This window comes from Drosophila kikkawai, chromosome 2R, assembly GCF_030179895.1.
Source record: "Drosophila kikkawai strain 14028-0561.14 chromosome 2R, DkikHiC1v2, whole genome shotgun sequence".
NCBI lineage: Eukaryota > Metazoa > Arthropoda > Insecta > Diptera > Drosophilidae > Drosophila > Drosophila kikkawai.
The window spans coordinates 22,671,524-22,696,853 of NC_091729.1; the positions used below are offsets into that span (position 1 = coordinate 22,671,524).

At 42.1% G+C, this 25,330-nt stretch overlaps 4 protein-coding genes across 6 annotated transcripts; 3 read left to right on the top strand and 1 right to left on the bottom strand.

Annotated features, from left to right (window-relative positions):
* The first annotated feature begins 26 nt into the window (after positions 1 to 26).
* LOC108076170 (lysozyme) lies at positions 27 to 751 on the top strand. Its single transcript, XM_017168901.2, has 2 exons — positions 27 to 311; positions 369 to 751. The coding sequence occupies exons 1-2, from the start codon at positions 65 to 67 to the stop codon at positions 602 to 604; spliced, it is 483 nt and encodes a 160-aa protein (XP_017024390.1). The 5' UTR covers positions 27 to 64; the 3' UTR covers positions 605 to 751.
* Positions 751 to 1,861, top strand: LOC108076169 (lysozyme 2). Its single transcript, XM_017168899.3, has 3 exons — positions 751 to 890; positions 1,258 to 1,434; positions 1,498 to 1,861. The coding sequence occupies exons 1-3, from the start codon at positions 821 to 823 to the stop codon at positions 1,731 to 1,733; spliced, it is 483 nt and encodes a 160-aa protein (XP_017024388.1). The 5' UTR covers positions 751 to 820; the 3' UTR covers positions 1,734 to 1,861.
* Positions 1,862 to 2,494: 633 nt separating this feature from the next.
* LOC108076211 (corneodesmosin) lies at positions 2,495 to 25,327 on the bottom strand. Of its 3 annotated transcripts, none has more exons than XM_041777068.2 (6): positions 25,262 to 25,327; positions 23,471 to 24,059; positions 4,143 to 5,236; positions 3,659 to 4,083; positions 3,446 to 3,537; positions 2,495 to 3,038 (listed from the first exon to the last, which is right to left on the bottom strand). In XM_041777068.2, exons 2-6 carry the CDS (start codon positions 23,618 to 23,620, stop codon positions 2,913 to 2,915), a joined length of 1,887 nt encoding a protein of 628 aa, XP_041633002.1. In that variant the 5' UTR covers positions 23,621 to 24,059; positions 25,262 to 25,327; the 3' UTR covers positions 2,495 to 2,912. The 3 variants fall into 3 exon arrangements, with proteins under 3 accessions (XP_041633002.1, XP_070140619.1, XP_017024439.1); XM_070284518.1 differs by lacking the exon at positions 25,262 to 25,327 and adding an exon at positions 24,950 to 24,976; XM_017168950.3 differs by lacking the exon at positions 25,262 to 25,327 and having other exon boundaries at positions 23,471 to 24,196.
* On the top strand, positions 8,329 to 12,811 carry LOC108076122 (pancreatic lipase-related protein 2). Its single transcript, XM_017168851.3, has 6 exons — positions 8,329 to 8,654; positions 10,997 to 11,096; positions 11,176 to 11,330; positions 11,554 to 12,027; positions 12,104 to 12,260; positions 12,324 to 12,811. Exons 1-6 carry the CDS (start codon positions 8,603 to 8,605, stop codon positions 12,571 to 12,573), a joined length of 1,188 nt encoding a protein of 395 aa, XP_017024340.1. The 5' UTR covers positions 8,329 to 8,602; the 3' UTR covers positions 12,574 to 12,811.
* Positions 25,328 to 25,330: the final 3 nt, after the last annotated feature.

Here is a 25,330-nt window from a genome sequence, read left to right on the forward strand (position 1 = left end):
AGATCGTTTCAGTGATCAAACAATCGCGGATTGCATCGAATACAGTTCTCCCAGTTTATCTAGCATGTATACCAGATCATCATTGTTTGTTTTTCTCCTGGGTCTAACCATCGGAGTGATATGGATCCAAGCGGGGACCCAACAGCCCATCACAGAGACCTGCCTGGTGTGTATGTGTCAGGCCCTGAGTGGCTGCAATGACACGGCTGTGTGCGTGAATGGGGCTTGTGGCATCTTCAGGATCACCTGGGATCAGTGGGTGGACTCCGGGCGATTTACCATAGAAGGGGACTCTCCTTTAACGGAAAGCTGTGAGTTTTAAAGTTCATTTTTAATGAGAATATATAATATTTTTAATTTTTTAACAGCCTTCACCAACTGCGCCAACGATCCTATTTGCGCTGCCAATACCTTGCAGAGCTACATGGTCAAATACGGTCAGGATTGTAACGATGACGAAACGGAGGACTGCTACGATTATGGAGCCATCCATTACATGGGTCCCTTTAACTGCAAGGCAGATATGCCCTACTCCTATGAAAGCGTCTTCAGACGCTGCCTGAGAGATGCTCTGCGGGCTGAGAAGCGCCAGAAAGCCAACTGAAATTCCGGGAATGCATTCCACTTAGTATAGTAACTTAATAAATTAGTAAATTATGAGGAAGACTCTGCTTAATGTATGTGCGAATATTGCATTGCTAATGTAGGCGTTAAAGTTTATTAATAAACCGGTGGCTACGGCCAACTCAGATCAGTTGTGTGGTCAACACGGCGACGGTAGGTCGGTTTCTCGATTCTGGATCGGATCCGAAGCTCAGTTATGTATAGGTTACTACTAATCAGTCTAGGTGCTTTGTGGCTATTGGTCCACAGTGGTTCCAGCAATGTGGGTAAGTGGTTATCATCATTTTATAGAGTAATTTCTCCTAGATAAGTACGAGTTGACACCACTGTGCGACAATTAATTGGGGCCTAGTACGTCGTAGAGAGAGCTCTATAATTATGGTAATCCATTTACTGTAAAGCTGTAAACTAAAGCCTGTTTGTGGCAATAGAATATATAATATATAACCGGCAGTTACATCCGCCCATTTTCATTTCTCCCAAACACTGAGACAAAATACTTGAAACAATTTTATATAAGTTTAAGAACTGTATAAATATATAAGTTAAACATACCTTTATTCTGCTATTATAAAGTTAACGGTTTACAAATATATTTCTTAATTTACCAATTTTTTTTTGCTGTGTCTTTAGTGACAAACAAACCCGTCACGGAAGATTGCCTGGACTGTCTGTGTGAGACAATGAGCGGCTGCAATGCCTCCGCCATTTGCGTGAACGGTGCCTGTGGAATATTTCGGATTACCTGGGGCTATTGGGTGGAGGGAGGCAAGATAACCCTGCCGGGTGACACAGCTCTCTCCGATGATGGTAGGTCCAGCCATAAGCACTCTTTAAAACTTATCTTAAGCCTCTGACATGTCCCCCATTCAGCTTTTACCAATTGCGTGAATGATCCCCACTGTGCTGCCGACACGATCCAAAGCTATATGTTCAAGCACGGCCAAGACTGCAATAGGGATGAGGAGATCAATTGCCTCGATTATGGAGCCCTGCACAAGCTGGGGAATCTTGGGTGCCAGGGCCAGTTGCCCTTTCCCTTTGCCAATGTCTTTAACCGATGCCTGAAGGCCAAGCTCAAGGGCAATGTCATGAAAACCACAGGATGAGGAGTCCTCAACATAATTGATTCTTTATTTGGGTTTCTTCGATTCCCTATATTTCTTTCTTACTTTCACAGGGGAATCCTTGTTCTGTTTTTAAAACAATCTTGTTAATACATATACACATAAACATACATCGAAACATTGCTTATGTTTGCCGCTTGAACAGTTTCCAGTATAGGATTGGAATCTATAGATATAGTTACAGATACAGATATATATATAATATATATAGAGGGGTATATGAAAACTACTTAAATACGCTCTCATTTGGTAATTTGTTAGTCAACATGTTAACATATTGGTTGATCGAATCTGTGTTTAGGTATATAGTTTGTAAGTTTATCCGGATTGTGGCTAACACTTGCCAAAGCTTGGCTCTAACATTGGTTTGCCTTAAGAGTGGTCATGGTTCTATAGCTCGAGACGAGGCTTGCTCTCTACCTAGGAGTATCGTTTTAGTAGTCTAGGTCTAGTATTCTTTGGAAACTCGAAAGTAAAAAGGTATTAGTAATCTCTCTATTGTTTTTAGGAAACTTCTATCGGAATGTGACAAATTGAAATAGTTTCAACAACCTTTTAAATTGATTATGGGACACAGATGATGAGCTGAGAGCTGAGGCAACTTCGAACGAAAGGCAGCGATTTCATCTTACTCTTAGCATAATCTCTATACAGCGAAGAGTTATGAAAGTTGTCGGCTTTAATTAAAAGACAACTTAATGGAAGAAGCAAAGAATTAAATGTTTTAATAGTTTTTGCCAAAAGTTTATCATTCATACAAATGTTTGGCATCGTTTTCTTAGGGTCAAGATGAACCCTTAATTAAATTAATTTAAATAATTATTTGAATAAAATTAGATCTGAAAGGAATTTTTTTTTTCTTTTAACAAGTTTTAAGACTCCTCTTTGTGCTCTTTGGAAATAACTCTCTTTCCCTAAATTATTTGTTTGGCTTGGAAACTCATTCAAAGGATTAACTGCTAACTGAGAAAATATGATCCTAAAAATACAATCAAGCTCGTTTCATATGGGGTTTCTTGAGGTGTGTGATTCGATCGGATTCTTGATATAGCACCGGGCACCGGCTCCTGGTTACACGGGTACTCTTGGTGATGTCCTTAAGGCTAGAATTGCAACTGGAAATATGCGTTTTTTGTTGTTGTTTTTGCTGGCTAATTGGGTTCACTTCTTGCTGTTGCCATCGTTGGCCAATAGCAGCTCCTTGGCCTCCTTCTTGCCGCGCTTCTTCTCCTCCTTGGCATGCAGCTTGGCCAGACGCTCCTCCTCCTTGGCCAGGCGCTTCTCCTCCTGCAATATGGAAAATGCAATATGCAAAATTTGCAATTCGGTTGTTAACTAAATAGAACTTTGCTTGCATGCTCGGAAAATCATAAAGAAGAAAATCGGAATTGCTGGCGCGCTTTATGAGCTCGTAAGTTTGGAAATTTATGCTTTCGCCGGCACAAAAGGCACTCATTTCCCACCATTTCCCCCCAGAGCCCTTTCGCCTGCGATTAATGAAAAACTTTTCCAAAACAGTTGGCAAGCAGCAGCAGCAAAAAAAGGGGAACGAGGCCAATTAGAAACAATACAAATAGGCAGAGCCCGGGTCAGGGGTTCCAGCGAGAGGGAAAAAAACAATGCATCTCCCAAACAAAGAAGAACAGGACGAGGCCCCGAGAACCCCCCTCATTTTCCCCATAATTTCCACTCACCTTCCTGGCTTCCTTCTCAGCCTTCAGCTTGAGCTTCTCCTCCTTCTTCTTGCGCTCAACGGACTCGTTCTTCTTATTGTCAGCCTTCTCTCCTGGAATAGGAAATAAATCCAATTAGTCCCCGGATTCTCTTAATCAAAAATCCGTTAAAAATCCCTCAACTAAGCTAGCATTAATCCCGAAAAACGTGTTTAAAAAGATCTTCGAACTTACTCTGATTACTGCCGGCGGAGAAAAGCGGAAAACTGCGACTGGAAGAGCTTGTCGAGGGCCTGGCATTGCCATTGGCTCCCGGCCCAGTTGAGCCTGCAGCCGGAGCAGCGCATCCGGACGAGGCCCGCGAGCAGCCTGCTCCTTGAGGAATTGTCCTGGCGGTAGCAGCACCATTGGTTTTCCCAGATGGAACCGAAGCTGGCGGCTTCTTGTCCTTGGGCATCACGTAAGCGTTTTTGGGCAGCGAGTTCTTTGAGGTTACCGGGCTGATCTTTGCCCCGCCCGCCTTCAGGGGGGGCGGGGCCAGGGCGGAGCAGCTCAGCTGGATGTTCATGGGACTGGGGCGACGTGGAGGTGGCGGTGAACCGGACTCCCGCAGCAGCGGGGCCAGCTCATGGGCACTAGACTTCGTGTAGGTGGAGTAACTGTAGGGATTTTGGGATGATTAACAAGGAATTCTAATTATATTATCCTTAATTCTCACCGAAATCTGGGATTGCTGACGTGCACGGGCGAGGGATGCGGCACCTTGGCCGGACTACGGAACTCCTTGATGGGCGGCAGTCGGTTGTGGATGTCCATCAGTCGGTTCTTCACGTGCCGCCTTCCCGGATACGTGTGCGTGGGCGTCATCATGCCGCTGATCCCGCTCATCCCGCTTCCAGGTCCAGGTCCTGGTCCAGCCCCTGCACCGCCACTGCTGCTGCTGGAGGATGAGGCGGAAGCAGAAATGGATGTGGAGGCAGAGTTGTTGAGCGTGTGCAGGGGTTTCCTTGGCACGGCGCCGGAGCAGCCACTGGGACAGCCACCGTGATGCGAATGGGAGCCGCCAGAACCCGAGCCAGTGTTCTCCCTGGGCGACAGAGAGCTGCCGGAGGAGCCCGAGGGCGTGGGCGAGGCCACCGCCTGATGATGGTGATGGTGATGATGGTGCGTGGTGGGCGAGGGCGGGGCCAAATGATGGGAGCTGGAAGCCACGGCCGGCGAGGCCGGTGAGCAGGGGCCGCTGCTCGATATGGAAGACGTCTTGGAGTAGTGCGAGTAACCGGAGGCCGAGGAGCCCGCCGATCCCGTCGAGCTCATTGAGTACAGGCTGTCCGATTGGCTGACCCTGGCATGGTTGGCTCCTCCTCCGCCTCCCCGGTGCGTGGCACCAGGCACATAGTGATGCCGGCCCTTGTGCAGCGTGGGCTGATGGAACGTATGATGGCCACTGTGCGCATCATTCATCGAGTAGGAGCTGGCCGAGGGCACCACCCCGCCGGCGGCCACACCGGCGGAGGCCCAGCTCTTGGCGCCCATCGAGTAGCTGCTGGCCGACTCTTGGATGCGCCAGGTGCCCGAGGAGGAGGTCAGACGATTGACCCTGGCCCGGCAGATGACGCAGCGCAGTGGCAGCAGACGCTGGGCCACTGCGCTCTGGATCGTCTTGACAAAGCAACGCCGGCACACGACGCGGTGGCCACAGGGCGAGGTTTGCATGGTGGCCCGGGCATTGATGCAGATTACGCACTCGTCCTCCTGCGAGGTAGGTGGATCCGGCTCGCTCTCCTCTTCGAGTTTGCTCAGCAACTTGTCCTGGAATTGGTAAGCAGTTTGGATATGAAGTTATAAACGTTTTGCCTGGAAGTATGCTGGGGTTTATGATTTATTTTTATTTTATTTTCTTGAGCTTAAGAGTATGCATTAAATTCAGATGGAATCGTTGTAAAACAAATAATTCTTAACTAAGCTTTTACGTTCTGCTGATCAATTTTAATTTTCTTTTGAAAAGTAACTCAAATATCCTGTGAATAAAGGATAAAGTGTAATGAAAAAAATGGTTAATGCTCTTAGTCTGGTAATGCTTTTTTTTATTTATTCACTTTAAAATAAGAAATAATCTGTTTACAGACCATTTCTTTATACAAAAGAAAGAAAAGAAGAAGTAAGGAAACAAGTACATTTATTCTAGAGCTAAAAAATATATTTTCTGGGTAAGCAAAGTTCTTTTTTAATTAGAACAATAATTTATTTGCTGAGAGACTAAAAGGTTAAGGTAATTAAAAAATATTCGTGGCAGTGTGTCAAATCTAGCTTTAATATTAAAATCTTAAATAAAGCATGAGCTGCACTTGTATTTTAAGAGCTGTTGCTCGCAATTAAGTAAAAAACAGTTAAGATAATCAGTTTATTTTACAACATAAACTTTATAATGCTGACTAATGACTTAATTTTGTATGTTAGCGAAAGTAAATATTAACCTTGAATAAGAAATAACGATAATTGACTGGCTTGTGTTCTGTTTAAAACATTCTCAACTTCTAAATTTATTTTTCATATATTTCTTAGATTCAACAAATTTCTATCGTTTTCCCTTTCATCTGTGAGATTTTCCTGTTCAGCATTTTTATTTTAAAAAAATCTTTATTATCGTAACCTAAAACCCCATAAATTGGGTAAAATTAATTGGCCAAACAGTGGACAGATATTTACTTGGCCGACAGCTCAGTTTTACAGCTGCTTAGCTGTAAATGATGGTGGCGGAGCCAAGGCCCTTGCCAGAAGCCGCTTGACATGTCCATAAAGCTCTTCGGACAATATAAATGAAATTTTTCAAAAATGTTTACCAAATTAGCAGTCGATTGCAATCTATGCGTTGACTAACGGTCTGATTTCATATCGAATCAGCGAGTGATTATTCAAATGTATCTTCGTTTCGCTTTGTATTTGAGCAGATATATATCTAGATATATATATTTTGTATAGCCTGAGGTCAGTTTCGGTCGGTGTCGGTGTCGGTGCTCGACCTCAGGCCGTCGGCAGAGATCGTTGAACATATTATACTTGTTATTAATTTCGAATCTTTCCATTTATAAGAACTACTACTGCGTGTCAATAATTAATTGTGTGATTCAGCAGCTTTTTAAGAGCTGATCGAATGGAATGAAATGATTTTACGATCGCTTTAAGATATTTATAGCCTCTTTGGCTATTTTTGGGAGCTGCTCCCTTTGTGCCACATTTATCTGTGCTTATTATGTCTGAGCCATAAATTTGGCAAGGCTTGAGGAAGTTGTAAAGTCTCTTTATTTTTGCACACTCAGTCGGCATTTTCCATTGCGATTTTCATTCACAAATATACTATATAATGTTTGCAATGTGGAGCCCCTCAAGGCGGTTCTCCTTGACTGTGCTGGAGTGTGTGTGTGTGGTTTTCGTGTGGTGAGAGCCCTTGCACTTGGTGGTTCTTCAATGTCGCGAATTGTACGCCGGCGAAGGTCTCTTTAATGGGCCTTTTGTAATGTTGCATATGTAAGATATATATTTAATTGCTGTATTTGGTGGGTTATGCAAGCAATGGCAAATCAATCAAGTGTTCATTCAATCGATAGCCAACCGCGAAATGTCCAAAGAATCTTTTTGCAATTATCTCCTGCCATCTGTAGCCTCAGCTGACGGATCTCTGGTCGAGTGCACACAGTTCAGGCCATTGATATGGATCAGAGAGGAAGGCAAGAAATGTTTTCAAGGGGGGTTTTTTTTATATTAAAAGTTGAGCTGATATAAAAAATTAAATTATTATTTATTTTGTTATTTTTGCAGCTTGGTAAAAATAGGAAAAAGCCCTGAACTCGAACTTTTAATTCAAATTAATTGTTTTTGAATGTTTTACATTTTTTTAAGCTTGTTATTTTTATATTTTTATATTTTTAGCTCAGCCATTAATCAGTTATTTTTAAATAAAAAATATTTGTTTATTATTATTTATTAAAGTTTTAATTATTAAATTTATGAGCGCTGATATTTAACCCCTGAAACCCCCCACGGATCCGCCACATTTATTGACAGCTGAGACAGCGGCAAAAAAAATAACTGCGAAATCGCACGCCCGCATTGAAAATAATTTTAAACATAATTTGTGGGAGTTTGTATGCTCTTTGCTGGCCTTAAAACAAAAACTATAACTATAAAGACAATGAAAAATAATTTTTGTATATAAAAAATACAAGTATTAAACATTTAAGCTTCACAAAACATTTTAAACAATTTTTTTTAGAGCGAAATTCTTTTATTTTTTTTGCCAAAGTCAAAAGTGATTGCCCTGCATTTATATCTCTTAAATGATTAATGCCCAACTCAGCGCCGTACTAATTAATCCGTACAAAAATATTCGCGAAAAGAGGTCCAAGCCATCGAGGATGGGTCAGAATGGATAAAGACTGTCGGTTATTGGCTGGCGGATGCGATTGAGAGGCGATAAGTGAAGTGAAACGGAAAGTCGGCGTCTGGTCAAGGTGAGCTGCCTGCCTGTCAGATGGATCCGGCGGCGCTTTGGCTCACCCTTTTTTGTTCCCATCGAAGATCACCTGGTGGGTGGGCTCATTGCGAATCCCAGTCAGGGAGCGAGTGAGTGGCGGTGGGTGTTGGGTGCTGGACGCGCGACAATCAGGAAATTACAAAAAAAAAACTACTTAACGATCTCGAGACGTAAGGCATCGGCTCTGGCATGCTTGATTAACTGATTTAAATACGGAACGCATTGCCAGCCGAAGTTTGTTGCCTGAGTCTTTCGTTTTTAGGGCTGCGCCAATTCTGACGTCGCTCCGTCGAAGCAGCGACGCCGGCAGAGCGTCTAGCTGGACGCTTGGTGAGTTACGATAGCTCAGTCCGCCGGCGCAGCTCGTTGAGAACAGAGCGTTCATTTGTTGTCAGCTCGTTATCGATCAGTCTAATCGCCTTTTTCGAGTGATAAAACTTAGAAGGAACCCTCGCGCCAACAGCCAAATGCGGAAACCGTTTTGAATGTTGATTTTTCGCGTCCGAAAGTGAATTGGCTGAGCACGACGCCGCCCAAAAAAAAAAAAAGAAGAAACCGGGGTTCAGTGAACGCCTCAGAACTTGAGCCAATATTTGAACTGTTTTATAGTCTTATATATAGTGTATATAGTTAGCATATTTGCCATGGTGTTGCCGGCCGCCTCGACATTATGCAATGTATTTACATTTCTGCTCGGTAAGTTGATCTCCTCCTCCCTCCTCGCGTTTGTGGCATCTATTAGCATTGATTCTGCCTCAATGTCAGCCGCCGGCTGGGAAATCGTGCCTCAATGTGGGGTGTTAGGTGCGGGGCGGTACTGTGCACATAAGTTCAAGGCGGAGTGGCTTGTAAATTGTCGGGGAGGAGCGGTAGCGATAGTCCAAACAACTTGATGTCTTTGTTGATACGAGCACACTCAAAAGACTCAATTGTTGACCATCGGCGATATTGGACATGGGGGTAGGTCAGTTCGAATATCCACTGAGCCGTGAAGGAAGTTAGCAAGGTGGGGAGGGAGGGAAGGGTACAAAAGCCAATCATCACAAAAGATATTGAGCAAACAGGCAAAGCCATCAAAGTATCAAGTGTCACATGTAAAACGCTCAGTTTATTCACGCTTTTGGTAGTCCTTAGTCAGGGTTTTTGGAACTAAATACTTGACACATTTTAAATTGCCAAATAATGAACATAATCAAACCTTTCTTCTGTAAAAATCTTCATTAAAAGTCATGTATGAAAGTTATTAAGAAAACCAAGTACCGCATAATTTACACTTAAATTGTAGTTAATTCCCCTCTTTCTTTCCGGTTTTTTCCCTTCTTACGACCCTTAAAGTTTTATAACTAACCCATCTAGTTCATAAAGTCCATTCTTAATAGCGTAAATCACCACATCCTCAATGTCAGCCGGGGGAAGTACCTAGGACTAGAAGTATAAAGCCGGTATCCGTAAAGTTCTGAGAGTGCAACCATAACGATCAGCGTGGTTTAAAGCCACTAATTAAGTGCCTGGTCAAAACGTATATTTAAATTAAAGCCCAGAGTGCGATAATTAAAAATGAAATACAAATTAAATGCACGGCATGACGTCGCGAAACAACGTGGAAACAAAAACCTAAAGTCAAGCAAACCAAAACAAAGAGAATAAAAAATAATATTAAAATGGCAATACGCAGCAGCAACTACAAAACATTCCTCATAAATAAGCGCGACAAAGTCTTCCGCTAAAAAAAAAAACGCACTGACATTTACATAAATAAAGCATATATAATCTATATACATAAAATTAAGAGTATGACTAGAAAAAGGCAAAAAACGAACTTGAGATACGCTAACTATATAATAAATATTAATTATAAGATGATTAATGGTTCTTAAAATGGGAAAGCATTACATAAAAGAGAACCTAGTAGATACTTATTTAGATTTTCTTAAATAAAAACCTTTTAAGAAGACCATTTACTAGTTGTTATAGTTCCCCTTAATATAACACTGTCTAACGTCAAACGGAAGGTGATAAGTGGCCAGAATTGCAAATGAAGCTGACATTGGCTGGGGCCATCACATTGTTACTTGGCATCCGATCAACTATCTTATTCGCAAAACGCCCGCTAAATATGTGTAGCAAAACAAAAACGCCGATAAACAAAAGTATAGCCTTTTGTAGTCAAAGATAGCTTCATTGAAATCTCTTAGTGGTTGACCCACTGACATCTCGAACAAAAAAAAAAGCCACCAAAACCACTGAACCACCCACTGGGCGCACTCTCGGCCGTGTGAATATCGAAAACCACAGATGGAAATGTAAACTTGTTTTTATTTCATCGCGTAACACGCGGCGTATGCGTCACGTGCTGGCTTGTACAATATCCACAAGCCGCAGCCATTCCACTTCATTTCAGTAAACGCCACTCAAGTTCACGGCCAAGTCGGTCTTCGTTAGGCAAGTTTCGTTTCGTTTCTGTTTGTGTTTTCTTTGGCCACTGGTTTTGTTTTTATTTTCATTTTCATTTGGGTTTGACTTCTGCTTGTTACTGTTTGTTATTGTTATAGTTTTATTTTTTTTCGTTTTGGTTATGGCTACCTGGCATTTCGACGCGTTACCAGCCAGTAGTTGTCAGCTAATGAAGCTAATGAATCAATTAGTTTTGTATTTCGAAGCTCTGAATAAACCTGCTTGGCACTTGACAAATTCCATTTCCGGCTAAAGTTTGACTGCAATTTGTAAGAAGTTACAAAGAACTTGAGGTTTGTAAAGGACAAATTGAGACAAATGGGGTTTTAGGTGATATATTTTTACACGAAAATAAATATTTCAAGGTTTCTTTAAATGGATAAGAATGCTTGATAATACCTCTCTTGAAATACTTATTTAAATGAAGACAAATTAGTGCTTAAGAAAGTTCAGAACTTGTTAAAAAATTATACAACTTTTTAGACGTTTTCCAAGGATTTTAGAACGATAGAAATATATACTGGTTTAGTTTTAACGTATTTCATATATTCCTTTAAGTAATATTTTTTAATCTTCTTTCACAGCTGGTTCCCCCATTTTCTATAGCGCCGCTCCCCGCGGTTCCTGCGCCAGCTGCTGTGCGATTAAGGAGCGCGAGGACATCAAGTTCATGCTGTACACCAGGTAGGCAACCGGAAAACAGCTCATGCATATTGAGAGGACCTTCAAAAGACGGTTTCCCATTTCCATGTTTCCATTGCAGGCGGAACCGCAATGCCGCCCAACTGCTACACCTGAGCGACGATGCCCGGCTGGCGCAGAGCAATTTCAATTTCAATTACCCGCTGGCCATCTACCTGCATGGCTTCTCGGAGTCGGCCACCGGCGAGCGTCAGAGCAGCCAGGAGCTGAAGGACGGTGAGTGAAGGTAGAAAGGATGGTCGCCAAATATTTCCAAACACGCAACGAAAAAATTGAGTAAAGATTGTAAATTAGACACTGAAGATATAAATTTTCTTGAAGGTTAAATTGATGAATATTTATTATATCTTCTTGAATTCAAAAACAATTTATTTAGATTTTATTATAATTTCTACTCAACTAATTTCTTTCTCTGCACCATATCCCCTTGGCATTCCAGCCTTCCTGCGGAGAGGCAACTACAACGTGGTCCTCATCGACTGGAGCGCGATGACAGCGGTGCCCTGGTACTCCAATGCCGTGGAGAATCTGCCGGTGACGGCCCGCTATATAGCCAGGTTCCTGCGATATCTGGTGGACAAGGGTTACTCTGCCAAGCACATTCACTTGATTGGCTTCAGCTTAGGTGCAGAAGTGGCCGGTTTTGCTGGCAAGCAACTCCAGGAATGGGGCATTAAGCTAACCAGGATAACAGCTCTGGACCCGGCACTACCTCTTTTCGAGGGCAATAGCTCCAATCGTCGACTAAGTCCCAGCGATGCCCGCTTTGTGGATGTCATTCACACGGATGGCGGTGTCCTTGGCAACCCTGCACCCATGGGACATGCGGACTTCTATCCGAACGGAGGACGACCCCTGCAGCCGGGCTGTGCCAAGCAGGAAATAGCCAATAATCGCTGGCTGGGCATAATTAGTGAGTCCTTAGAATCAGCAGAATATTTTGGAAAGTCCTAAACAACCACTTTTCTCTCTCCCTGTTATCCTTGCAGTTGGCTGCAGTCACCAGCGGGCCTGGGAGTACTTTGTGGAGAGCATAGCACAGCCTCGAGGATTTCCCGCTCAACGTTGCGAGACCTCGGAAGCAATTGGTGCCTGCCGGGAGCCAGGAAACGGCCAAGCCTTCATGGGCATGGGCGCAGATCCCAGGTGAGGGGAGGCTCACATAAGCCAATTTCTGTGAGACACGCTGATAGCCCCATCCAATTGCAGGATACGTGGCAAATTCTTTCTGGATACGAAGGATGCCAGGCCCTTTGGGAGGAATAGCCGGGCGAGGTCGATTGTCTCGCTGGCTCCTCAGCTGCCAATTGCCTACAAATTGCCCCCAAATGCCACCAGACAGACATCTGTCAATCGGTGGGCTCCCGTCTCCGGTTCTGGCGAGGAACAGCAGCAGCAGCAGCAGGACGACAACAATGCGCTGAGCAACAACATTGACGGCTTCTCCACACTGACGTGATGGAATTCGCTCTTGGTTTTCGTGGGGGTTCGTTCTCCCCGGAGTGTCCTCCGACATCGGTTGAGATTTATGTGAGCGGCGTGATTATAGTAAGTCCTCGACTTCTGCTCCTCCCGCCGTCGCATCAGCTCCATGTTGCAGTTGTGGCAACAGTCTTTGTGATCTTTTTCTTAAGTATTCCTAGCACGTAATCAGGGCATTTGTAAGCCGTTTAAATAAATATTCTTAAGTAAAAATAGTTGAGCGGGATTTGGTTAGAGGTTTTTTAAGATGGTTTGGAAGGAAATAAGGTTCCAGAAATAATAACTTTTAAAATGTAATACTTTGCTTTAAAGAATGCTGGAAAAGAACCAACTTGAAACCTTAAAGAGCTTTATTTTATCAAAAACAATTCAACTGAAAGGCCTCCATATGTTTCCCCCTCTTTAAGAAACATCATTGTAAATTCAGGTAGCAACGCGACAATCAGCAGGACCTTCGTCATACCCAAAAAAAATACAAAAAAATGAAATTTTAGGGAAAAAGGGCAGCACCGGAGGAGGCTCAATTTGCACACTTTTAGCCGTGACTCATCATCAGGACAATCGCTCTAAAAGGCAAGTAATTTAATTTAGTTGGCCCACGCCTCCTCCTGTGCGAACCCAAAAAAAAAAATAAGAAACCCAGGGGGACATGCAAAGTGGATACGCCTATGACGCAACGGGAAACCTTAGAGTAACGCCCGAAAAATGTGTATTATATGGATTTTAAGTATACGCACCAAGGCCAAAGCGAAACAAAAATGTTGCCCCAAAAGTTGAGCTATGGCCCGTGCAATTAAAAAGTAATTAACGAATAATGCTCAGCCAAGGAGGAGGCTCTGCCACAAACGAGTGCAAATTGTTTATTAACTTCGATGGGTTGGGGCGCCTCTTTAAAATGCAGCCGCCGCCTGTAATTATGTAAGGAGCTCAGAAAAAAAAGGAAACAACACGAAACAGAAGCCATACAGGACGTGGGCCATAATGTGCAATGAACGTCGGAGCTCATTTCACAAGCCATCGCCTAACGAGCCGGCGGAAGTCGCGGCAAGTTCGGGGAAGTTCGGGTAGTTGGTGTGGCCAGCCGGAAGGGAAAATGAAAATGCGGTGGCTAAAGGGAAGAGGTAGCTCACTCTCTCTCTCTCTCCATATGCGACCTGCATTATTAATGAGCCAGACTTTCGGCCAACTGAATGCAGATGCAATTTCCTCATCGTCCGCCTCGTTTCGTATTCAGCATTTCCACTTCGAACCGCTCAATGATTTGCGAGTTTTAGAGTTTGGGGCCGGGAGGCCTCAGGTTCGGTCCCCAGTCGAGTGGCTTTTTGGGTCAACTGCAGGATGGCCAGAATGCCTTGTCGAATTTATATTTAATGGCCAGCAGGCCTTGATGAGCGGCCACATCTAAATGGTTTCGCCAAATCGATAAAGAGTTGCACAATCCCCGAGTCCCCAAAGGCCCCGAACCCGACGAAGGTTCATGTTGGATTGGTGTTTAAGGTTTGAGTAATTGGTTGTTAAACTTAATCTTTTTTTATGACTTTCTTATAGCCATCAAATTGACATTTTCCTTGGCCAACGAGTATATTTATAGTGGAGATTACAAGCTCTATATTTTATTAAGAGCTATAAAACTGTTTGTCCTAAGAGATTTTACAAAAGGGATATTTTTTCATAAAACTTTATACTTTAGTTTAATATATTTTAGTTACATTTCCAACTGATTTTAAATCTTTTAAGAATTATTTTCCCTCTCCAAAGTTAGTGATTTCCTCAGACCTTGATATATATTTACATTTCCCAACCAAAATAAGGCTATTATTCTACGAATTCCATATAAATACCATTCAATTTGCCTATTGAGCAATCAACTAGAATTCACTGTGATTGCGCACTCATTTATTTCGCTTCGTAATTCCCAGGTATTTTTGGTCCGCCTCAGCTCAACGGTCTGTCAATTATGGACATTTTCGCGGCGGGGGCGGCCAGGTAAATAAAAGTAGGCCAATAATAATGAAAACACTCCTTAGCCCCGGGCTTAACCCCAGAGTTCGTATCCCTCTCGCTCTCTCTCTGTATAATATGGCTGTTGGGCATGCCATGATGCCATGGAAAAGCGGGCGACAACTGTGCGAGACACGTGCGAAAGGACTCGCTGCTGACTCACAGGAATGTTGTGGCTAATGAGGTAAGCCTGGGGTGCAGGAGCAGAGAGCGGAGGAAAGGAATTCCAGGAGCTGTCAATGAGCGATTGCTGATTGATCGAGGTTGGAATTGATTATTAATACCGTGACTGGTCTCTATTCTTGTTGACTCTAACTTAAACACATGTGTGCGATGAATAGGGAAGGTAAAAGGTGGAGTGGTGGCGATAAGGTGGCCTTATATTTTCGGTTAACTGGGAAAGGTTGGGTTAGGATAAGGGGACGCCACTTCAATCTAACATTGATCTAAAGCAGCTATAAACACGCCATTTAGAAGAGAGACAAATGCAAGACAAAGTCAATGAGGCAACGAAAGCTAAAGGGGATTTTGTGGTTCTTATATATTCTTGACTACATGAACCACTTAAAAAAGTATAAATTTTAAATATTTAAGCTTAATTCTTTAAATTTTTAATACAATTCCAATTGTGTTTGAGCTTTTTGAACCATTTATGAAAAGAAATTAGAAATATATTGCCAAATATTATTTTTCTAAATTGAAATTCAAACCAAAACTTGAGTTTTCAGTTTGTTGATTTCATTGTATATATTTTTTTTATAAAAATATCTAAGCATTTTAAATCTAAACCATTGACACACTTTTTCCCTAACCACCTGAGGCACTTTGACACCTGAAAGTAGGTAACCTTAAGCTACACAATCCAAGCATGTACTGCAATCAGTCAGGAAGTCAGTCACTCAGTCAGTCACTCAATCCTTCAATTTTCGGCACCTGCTGCAGGTTTTAAAGGAAAAATTAATTAAATCGATATGGGGCTTTGTACTCCATTCCTGCCACCCCTCTTGGCTCTGTGGCAAAGTGCTGGCATATGACTTTCCTGATGCCGATGTTGCGCTGTTGTTCTTTATTATCGCCCCCCGCTGCACTTTCCTTTTCATGCCCCGATAATTGCAATGTGGAGGCAGTGCTGCAAGGAGCAGGCTGGGCTCCAACCATTCCATTAAGGGAAGGCCCACTGGTGGCAACCCCCTTCAGCATTTTCCCGTCGCCTTTACTTGTTTATTTGAAGCTTGCTCGCTGGGGCAACATTGTCACGAAGAGAAATTGCATTTATATCAGGCAACGTTTACGTGTCAGTGACTTGCAGAGTATGCATTTCTTTTTATTATATATTTATAGGGTATGACAAGTTTGGCATGAAGCTTACAAGCAGCTAAATATTTTTTTTAAATATATATTAAAACAATATTTAGGCTAGTCTTTAGACAGTTATTCATTAAACAATAATTGCTCTCAGTTTTAACAGAAAAAACCACACTTTAAGGGTATCCCTAGTTCTGTACTTTTCGTCTAGAATTTCTCCTTGTATCCAAGTGGTTTTTCTTCTCTTTTTTTTATGCTTTTCAGTGAGTGCCCCCCTGCTGCCGCTAAGTGAATTTATTGCATTTAATATGCTCTTCATGTCACTCCTCAATGGCGGAGCATAAATCAAGCGTTTTTATGGCGGCCACCGATGGAGATGTCACTTGGCATGCGAGGTGTATTAAATCTTTAAGATGGTCTAGTTCCCGCTGATGTCTGCTAATTGCCAGTCACATTAAAAACCAATTATAAACCATAAAAGTCAAATCAAACAATATGTGTGTGAGTGTGCCATGAGCGTGGGGTGAAATGGCTTGTCGACAGCCATTGTAATTGGGGACAGCCAGCCAGGATGGGAATGAGGACGAGCGTGTGTGTGTGTGGGACCTCCAGGAGCTGGCCTGCCATCAATTGTCAGGCAGGCGCTGGGCTAATTGCAAAACTCTGGCCAGCACAAAACAGGCACCAGGCCTCTACACCCACGAGTGCAGCTGCTGTGGGACAATCACCACCAACAACAACAACATGGATGTGATGGCAACAGAAAACAACAAGGAGCACACAGGATTCACTTTGTGTTGAGTCCACTAGGGGAAAATATTTATAAGAAGTTTGGTTTTATTTTTGTTTCTTTTTAGAACTAATAAGTTACTGTAATTTACTTTAAAATCGGTTACAAAATGTATTGAAATTTATCAGTAAAACAAAAATATTGTAAATAAAAGCAGTTGTTCTTTCTTGTATAGAAAATTGTATTATATGTTTGATAATGTAAGATAGAATTAGTTTTGAATTATACAAACTGAAAAGCTATTTTTTTTTTAAAGAATACATTTAGAGAACTTAGGTTTACGTAATTCTATATTCAAACTAGTTAAAGTACTTAATAAGGAAACTTTTTCCATAAAGTTTACTTCCAACTTGAAAAATATCCTTAAAAATCAAGAAATTATAGTTTAATTTCACGACCTTATTGATTTCATTGAATCTCCGAAGATTTTACGTATCATTTTCTATCCAATTTTCAAGCAAACCATCTTTGACTCTTTCAAAATACTTACTAAATCCTGCCTGCTTTTCCTCTCTGCATCATAGTTTGTTTGCCCAGCCATACAAAATTATGACAAAAGTGTCAAATTTGCCAACTAGACACATGTGGGCAGGATGTGCTTTGGCGAGGACGAGGTGCAATGGGTGCTGCTGGATGGCTGGCGTTTGGCTGCTGAGAGTGTAATTAGGGCTCTTAACACGAGAGTGCAAAGTGAAACCGAAGCGATGCCATTTTCGGATGGAAACCCATTGAAATCAAAATGACAGGCGGAGGAGGGGGAAACCTGTGGGCAGGTGAAAATGTGGAAACTGCTGCACGGGGCGGGCCCTTTGAAAGTTTCACTTGGTATATTTCTATTTCCAGGCTGCTTTCAGGGCAGCTCATGTGTGGAACAAGTTGTTTTTTACTCTCTGGTATTTTTTTTTTCTATTTTTTTTTTGTGAATGTTCAGTGGCCATGAAGAACACCCCCTGGGAGCATATTGAGAAGGACTACCGCCTGAGGTGTTGAGCCGTAAAGAAGCACATATCGCTGAGAGTCTTTTGAGTGGCGAGTATTTAGTTTCAGCTTAGTGAGCCATCTAGAAATTCTTTTTCAAATTGAATTTATTTCTTTATTTTCAATTTATTTCGCTTGCCTTTTGGCACAAACAATAAATTGTAATTGAAATCTGTCCTTGGACTAAAACCAAAACGCATTGCTGCAGGCGGGAGTTGCTCTGTGGGGGAGTTGATCGTTGAGAGTGTGTTGGTGGTGTATCGGGCTCAGTTCCAATTTCGCATCCCTTTGTTCTCCCCTCGAATGTTGCACCCGCCTTCTCGTATACTCGTATATTGCATTTTTTTGTGTTCACTATTCGCTGCTGTCCCTGCCATTTTTTATTATCTTGCCGGAATTTTTTTATTTATTCTCTCTGGCACATTGCAGCCGCTCGGCAGGGGATAAAACTTTTTTTTTTGCGGCCTTATCTCCACTGGCGCGTAATGAAATGTGACAATGGTTAAAAGCAAAAGAGTTTGGCAAATATCTGAGAGTGAGCTTGTGTGAATTGCAACCAGTGTACCGGCCAGTTGTGCGGCCTTAACCCATTTTGTGGCTTTAATTCGATTAGGTATTGATATATTTATGAGAAAAGTGTTTGAAATTGATTTAATAATAGTAAAATGAATATTTTATGAATTTAAGCCAAGTCAGAAGGTAGCTTAGAGCTAATTGAATTGAGTTTTACTTAGGCCTAAATGATGTAGTTATTTATTTTCGTCACTTTACTTTAATAATTAGGTTTAGTTTCTGTAATTTAATACAATTTGGACACTTGACTTTTATATATTTCTTATTATTTTATATTTAAATGTCAATCTTATGTTTCTTCCTCTGCATATAATTATGGTTCTTAACCTGTGCGACTTGGAAGAGCCTTCGCCAGTAATTGCATATCGTATCGTATCGTGTTCCACATCCACTGGCCACTCTAAATGCTCCAATCAATGCAATTAAAGTAAACGTCTGCTGACTACATTGAAAATTTTCCGCCACCCCCTTATAAATATACCATATACCCTGATTTCAGTTTGCTTTATATGTGTATATATATATACTATACATGCTATAATGGTGCAGACATCGCGTGACCTGCGCTAATGCATTGCCGCGCCCCAAGGGTTTTCGAGTGTGAGTGGAAAACAGGGACTTTTCACAACCCTTTTTCGGTGCAGCACGTGATGTCCCAAGGAAATCTGGCTTAAGAAAAACAAAGGGAAAAACAACAAGAACAGCGAACTCAATGCGTAAACACTAAAGTTTAATGCACTCTAATTGCAAGACGGGCTTGGAGGGGATTGGACGGAAAAGAAAAGCGGAAGTTCCCAGACGACAAAGGCAACACACGCTGACATTTTCGCATAAAAAACTTTGAATATTTACACAAAGAGAATATATAAGGGAGGGAAAAAGGTGAGAAATAGTCTGAAATTAAACAAAGAAGACTTTCTGAATAAGAACTTGGGAATTATAAGCATTAGCTTTCAATTTTGGAATAAGTATTTAAGTAATTGTTGATAAGCTTTAATTGTTGAAGCAAGTCAGATAACTTTCAATTAAATATGTTATATTGATCTTTAGTTTGTCTTTTTCAAATCAATAAATTCTAAAAAACCAAGCTTTTAAATAAAAAAGTGAAATTGTGCATTGAACTTGAAGCACTTGAGATTTTTAAGCATACATTTAAGGATTTTTAAATAGTTCACTATCTTGAAATGCATTTTCATCAAGAGATTTCTTTTCCCAAAATTGTGTTATTGTCATGAAAATTACAATAAGAATACATAACAATAGTTAATTTCTCTTTTCATTTTAACTCTTATTTCCTAAGTGTAATAGAGGAAGGAGAGAAGACGACGACGACGATGTCGCTAGCTATTATCCTGCAGAAAGTTGCGTGTCTGCCGCGACACAAAAGTTCAATTACTTCTCGGAACAAGGGGTCTCCGAGTCCTGGAGAGAGAGGTGAATAAACAGTCAGCGGATATCCGTCTCCTGCATTGCGTGCCGCAAATCCCTGGCTTTCTAATGACCATTTTCCCGCTAAATGGCAATGGCACTCAGCTGCCAACTGAATTGACTAATGCCTGATCTTAATGATTTATTCCCAGTGCCCAGTATGAATTGGTGGCAAAAGGTAACTCGCCGCTGATTGGCCACTAGGTAAACCGATCCGAAACGACACCCAAGGCGCGCTGTGTCGAGTGGACACTAAAAATGGAATTACTATCAAATGCTTTTTGTGCCTGATTTATGGTCAAGCGATTTTCGGTTCGGTTACGACTACGGATGGAGGAGGGGGCAAAGTGCAATGGCAAATATTTGCACTGCAGAATGACCACAAAGGGAAGCAGATTGTATAGTAAACTAAGGGATACTCTTTTAGTTTCCTGGTAAGAAATGTGTTTGAATTTTCTTAGGGAAATATTGTAGTATTGAATAGCGTTATGAGAGCTTTAGTTTAAAATGTATTCAATTTATTTGTAGTATATATCCTCTCCTATAACCCCTATATATTCTTTTTTTTTAACCCTGACTAGCACACCCTTTCTCAGCCAAAGCCAAGGCAACCTAGGCGGAAACTAAGCCCGAAACCAAGCCCAAAACCCAGTCTAGGCCAAAGCAACTGTTTTGGCATTTGGATGACTAAGCTGGATTCTTGTTTTTTTTTTTTTTTGACTTTCGGTGTGCACGTTGCAAGTGCCAAGTCAAATTGTGTGGTCATTTATTGCTAAAGACTCACGGGAGGGAGGAACCAGACACAGAGACAGAGGTCAAAATGGCACAGATAGAAGGAAAATATACAGGGAAAACAGAAAGGCAAAGGACATGGCGACTGCAGCAACTGCAGCAGCTAATAATCATGTTTCAGTTTTCCTACATTTCAATTTAGAATAGAAAAAAGCCCCACAAAAGGGTCGGGTCTGACCTTTCTAGCCGACTGAGGCTTCATTAATTTGCACCTATTTCCAATGCCGCACCAGGTGACAACTTCCGTCTGCTGTCCTTTCCGCAAAGTAAATTATAAATTTTATTTCCATTGCCTGACCAACAAAAAAAAAAAAAAATGTCCAGTTTAGAGGTCCTTCTTTGGGGGATTTTCAGTTTTCTGTGTTTTTTTCGCCTGATGTAGGATAGTCACGCGACTTGGCTTTAGTGGGAGTTCAGTTTTGACAGCATTTTCCTTTTAGCCGCCAAAAAGGATTGTCTTCTCTAGCTCAGACCTAATTTTTCAACCCGTTCTCGCTGCCATTTGCCACCTGCGCCCTCAGCTAATCAACTTGTTATATATTATGCGTATTTGCATTAATAACATATCGCGAGAGGAGTTCCCCATCCCCTGGGTTCCCCCTGCCACCTTTTAGGCCCGCTTTTCAGCTTTTCCGGTTCTCGCAGCACGAAGTAAATGACAATTTTGTCGCTGCATACTTCTGGGGATTACGAAACGACACCAAATGTGTGTGTGTGTGTGTGTGTGTGAGTGCGTGTGTTTTGTGGTTCTTGGGGTGTTCAAGGGTTCGTTCCTCTTCTCGGCGGGATTACATGGAGCTTAGCTTGGCTCAGCCGGAACACTGGTGCGGCATGTGTCAGGTTCCTGGGGGGGAAACATGTTTATGGCCAGGATCTGTGGCTTACTAACCATAACCCATCGAATTTCGATCGAGATTGGGTGACATTGAAAGAAATACAACTTGGGAAGGGGTTCTGAAGGTCAATAAGCCAGGAAAACCCTGTCTAAAATCGTATATAAAATACTTTTTGAAGGATTTAACTCCCATTATATATTTTCTGTAACTTTTTTAAGCATAAATGCTTTTAATTTCTCATCTTTTAGCTTTTAATTATTTTCTACTTTATTTGCTTTTAAATAATTCCCCTAGACCTCCTTTCTGACTCACAAATAACAGGCCTAATTTCGGATTCAACTAGCCGAGAGTGGCCACAAAATGCCATCAAAGGGTGCCATTTAATTGTTCAGGCATTTTCAGAAGGGCAGTCTGTTTGGGCTTTTGTGAATTTTAATGTTGGATAAAAGCATTTTTGCCGTGTGTTTGGCCATTTTGGCTAATGTATCGGGGTATTGGTGTGCGTGTGCCCATCTGTGTTGGCTGCTTTTCAAGGTCGCGTCGTACAGAAATTACAGTCACGCGTCAGATTTTATGCAAAGCAGTTGAGCTCAGGAGCATTTTTGTGTCCTGTGTTTGTGCACTTTGCAATTGTTGTTGTTAGGACCTCTTATATGGTATAAGTGCCAAGTGGTTGTGTGTGTGTGCTTGGCAAGTGGGCGTGGCTGTCTATGGCTTTGAAAGTCATAAATTTCAAACAAGTCTCGTAAAATCTCAAGTGAACTTAGCACTTTGCAGTCGGTCCGTCGCGTTGCACATTTTGGTCCTGTGGCGAATGCAAATGAGCGCTGGCTTTATAACTGAGTCGGCTTTTTTTCCCCTAAATGCTGTTCATATGGTAGGTGAAAGTAGAGATGCTTAAACAGGCTTTGAGAGTATTTAAGCAGAGCTTTAAATGCAATAGTTTATTTAAGAAAAACTATCTTTCATTTCTTCTTAGTTTACTTGATAATCAAAAAAACTTGAGATACTTTAAGTTCATTAGATGGAATGGCATTGCAGAGTGCTTAATAGATAAAAGGATCCCTATCAAACACAGAGTTATGGCTTGTTTTGTGGCCAAGATCAAAGTGTGTATCCCATAAAAATGACAGAATATTAAGTCAAATGGCCAAAGAAATCTCGATTCGTAAACTTTTCCTTCTTTGCTATTTGCTTCCTCGTACATTTCTTTTTATTGACCCTTAAAATGCAAATAAGTTTAGACCCATCTGTGTGTACATACACACCCAAACACACACACATGTGTGCGCAGTTATAGTGTTTTTTATTGCCTACTTTTGCGGGCCATGACAAACTGAGCTAAGCCGAGCCTCACCTTGTTTGATGTGCTTCACATTTTTTTGTGTGTATGTTTGTTGTGCGGTATGTGTGTGTCTTTTATTTTTATAACTATTTGCCAGCTGTAAATGTGAGAGGCCAGAGCCAAAACAAACAGCGAAGCAGGAAGAGCGGCACTTTAAAAAGGACACGAGACCAGTGGTGGCTACTTAGCAGCTTGAATGGGGAAATATTTAGGGGTCTGCCTCTCGTAGCATCTGCTTAGGTCCCCCCCTTAGCCGGCGCCCTCGTAGCTAATGATGCCCGACATTCGACCGACTTTCACCCACCTCTCAGCCGACTTCAGCCGCCTTTCAGCCTTCTTTCTCTACGCTTTTGATAAACGTTAGCCGCTGTTTTCCCGTTTCGCTTCTTTTATTGCGTTACGTTTTATGGGTCGAAGACGGCAAAAGAACGAAACCGGTACATAAACAAAAATGGAAGGAAAGTAAAGGAAATCGAAGATGAAAGTACCCTGTAGATGTGTTTTTTGAAAGAATATAGTAATCAAATAATCTTCTTAAAGCCTAAAGTGAGGTTCAAATGATACCTGTTCTTTTTACTTTAGGAACTTTTCTCCAACTGTTATAACTTTTATATTGTCTTCCCTAAATAATAAATGCTTTTAAGATACAAAATAACTCTTTTTTGCTGGCCTAATTGTATTCCATTTACATTTTTCTTAGCCAAATATTAAGTCTTCTTTTTAGTTGAAAGACTTTCCTCCACAAAACAAATATACCCTCTTCTTTAGACCTAACCAAATGACTCTGTTTTCTTATGCTTGCTAGCTGTTGGCATTTTGTACTCACGATTTTATGGTGCAGCGCCGAGAGTTCGCGCTCGGTGACCCGTCGGCTGGCGGCCTCCCGGCGACGCTGGCGGAACTGGCTGTATTTGTAGGCGAGCATCACGCCGGGCAGGGCCAGCGCCTCCAGCGGGGACTTGCGGCCGAAGGGCATCCTTCTCAGCTGGGCTCGGCTCTGCTCTGCTTAGCTCAGTTCGGTTCCTTGAGGTCCTGTGGCTCCTCGGGGTATTTTTCTTTTTTTTTTTTGTTTTTTTTTCGGGCTCTTCTAGTCGCCCTTTTAGTCGCTTCGGCTGGGAATTACTTGTGGCGAGTTGAGATATTGCTTGCTGGTTTTCATACACTTGGCACTTTCCTCGGCGGCGCGAGTACGCGGGGACTTCTCCTTTGACTTTGACTCTTAGCAGCGTCTGCGTCTCATTATGTAATCACAACATGGACACGAACAACACGGCACTGGCAGCATTTCGCTCGGTATTATTGGACCTTTGCCCATGCTTAAAGTCGTATTTGGCTTTCACTTTTCTTTTTCCTTCGCATGCTGGATCTGTGTCTTTCCCCGATTGCCGCTGATGAGTTGCAATCAATTTTGCATTCTGCAAAAATTGGAATTGGGTTTTGATGATTGCAAATCTCGTTTCGAGGGCTTTGATTTCGTTACATTTTCAATGTTTCCCCCAAGAGTAGCAAGGAAAAATGCTAAGGGGATAATGGTAAAGGGAGCTGAAGTTTTTATTTGATTAATTTTGATGAAAAAGGATGGGGTTTTAGAGTAGAAAACATTAAGTTTGACTACAAAATTAGTTTTTATTTATTTAGAACAAGACTAAACTGACTTTTAGCGGCTTGAAAGTATTTATTAGAGTGTCTAAAAGTAGGCTTAATTTTCAGCCTTAATCAGGAAATATCTCCTCATCGAAATCACCAATATCAGACTCATATTCTCACTAAATCTTTAGCCCAAATGACCTGGGATTTTCCTTATACTCTTCTCATACCGTAAACACTTCAATTCTCATAAATAAATAAATATATCAGTGCCCTGGGGCAATGCTGCATTCACTTTCTCTATTCTCCCTGGACAATATTTCACACCTGACTGTCACACACATCAATTTTACTGATGAATTTCGCTAAACTTTGAGTGATATATGCGGGGGGGGGGGGGGGGGGGGGGGGGGGGGGGGGAGATTTCTCTCATGCTTCCACAGGGGGATGACACTTTAATAAAGCAAAGTGACGGGATTTCTTGAAGACTTTGAATGGTATTCGCCAAAAACCGGAATTACAGAACCGCGCACACAACGATCATTAATTACAATTACATGGCGGAAAAATGACACAAAGGCGGAATCACAGGGCTTGACACGCAAAATTTGCCGACTGATTACAGGCTCCTGGGCTCTTTATTTATAATAGTGTGTTCGGGGGGAGGAGGAGGCGATATATGTGGTGGAATCTGGCTAAGATGTGGCACTGTTATTACACCGTAACTGAGAGTTGGCCCACGTGCACTTGGGGCCAACGCAGAACGGTGAATGTCGCAGAGCAGCTTCGCCAATTTCCCACGCAACCGTCGTGGAAGCTGCGTGAGCTTGACGCGTTTTTCCAGGCAAAGAGAGCGAGATGTGTCACTTCCAATGCCTCCTCGGACACGTTTTGTTTACGCTCGATGTTTGTGCCCGAAATCAAACAATTTTTGGCCAGGTGAGTCAGCTTTTAATTGATCAGTGGCTACGTCATAACAGCCACCAGCGGCGACAGGTGAAAGACAACCGTTTGCAGCGAATTAACTCACGAGATAAAGGGGATAGTTTTTCACGTTACGTATACGCCGCGTATGCTGCCGTATTGTACAACCTGCACC

Coding starts and splice junctions, on each gene's coding strand:
- LOC108076211 (XM_041777068.2), bottom strand. CDS start 23,620: ATGCCCTTCGGCCGCAAGTCCCCGCTGGAGGCGCTGGCCCTGCCCGGC. Junction 3,538..3,658: donor CTCCGCCGGCAGTAATCAGA/GTAAGTTCGAAG, acceptor TTCCTATTCCAG/GAGAGAAGGCTGACAATAAG. Junction 3,039..3,445: donor CTGAGAAGGAAGCCAGGAAG/GTGAGTGGAAAT, acceptor TCCATATTGCAG/GAGGAGAAGCGCCTGGCCAA.
- LOC108076169 (XM_017168899.3), top strand. CDS start 821: ATGTATAGGTTACTACTAATCAGTCTAGGTGCTTTGTGGCTATTGGTC. Junction 891..1,257: donor CAGTGGTTCCAGCAATGTGG/GTAAGTGGTTAT, acceptor CTGTGTCTTTAG/TGACAAACAAACCCGTCACG. Junction 1,435..1,497: donor CACAGCTCTCTCCGATGATG/GTAGGTCCAGCC, acceptor TCCCCCATTCAG/CTTTTACCAATTGCGTGAAT.
- LOC108076170 (XM_017168901.2), top strand. CDS start 65: ATGTATACCAGATCATCATTGTTTGTTTTTCTCCTGGGTCTAACCATC. Junction 312..368: donor CTCTCCTTTAACGGAAAGCT/GTGAGTTTTAAA, acceptor ATTTTTTAACAG/CCTTCACCAACTGCGCCAAC.
- LOC108076122 (XM_017168851.3), top strand. CDS start 8,603: ATGGTGTTGCCGGCCGCCTCGACATTATGCAATGTATTTACATTTCTG. Junction 12,028..12,103: donor TCGCTGGCTGGGCATAATTA/GTGAGTCCTTAG, acceptor TTATCCTTGCAG/TTGGCTGCAGTCACCAGCGG. Junction 12,261..12,323: donor GGCATGGGCGCAGATCCCAG/GTGAGGGGAGGC, acceptor ATCCAATTGCAG/GATACGTGGCAAATTCTTTC.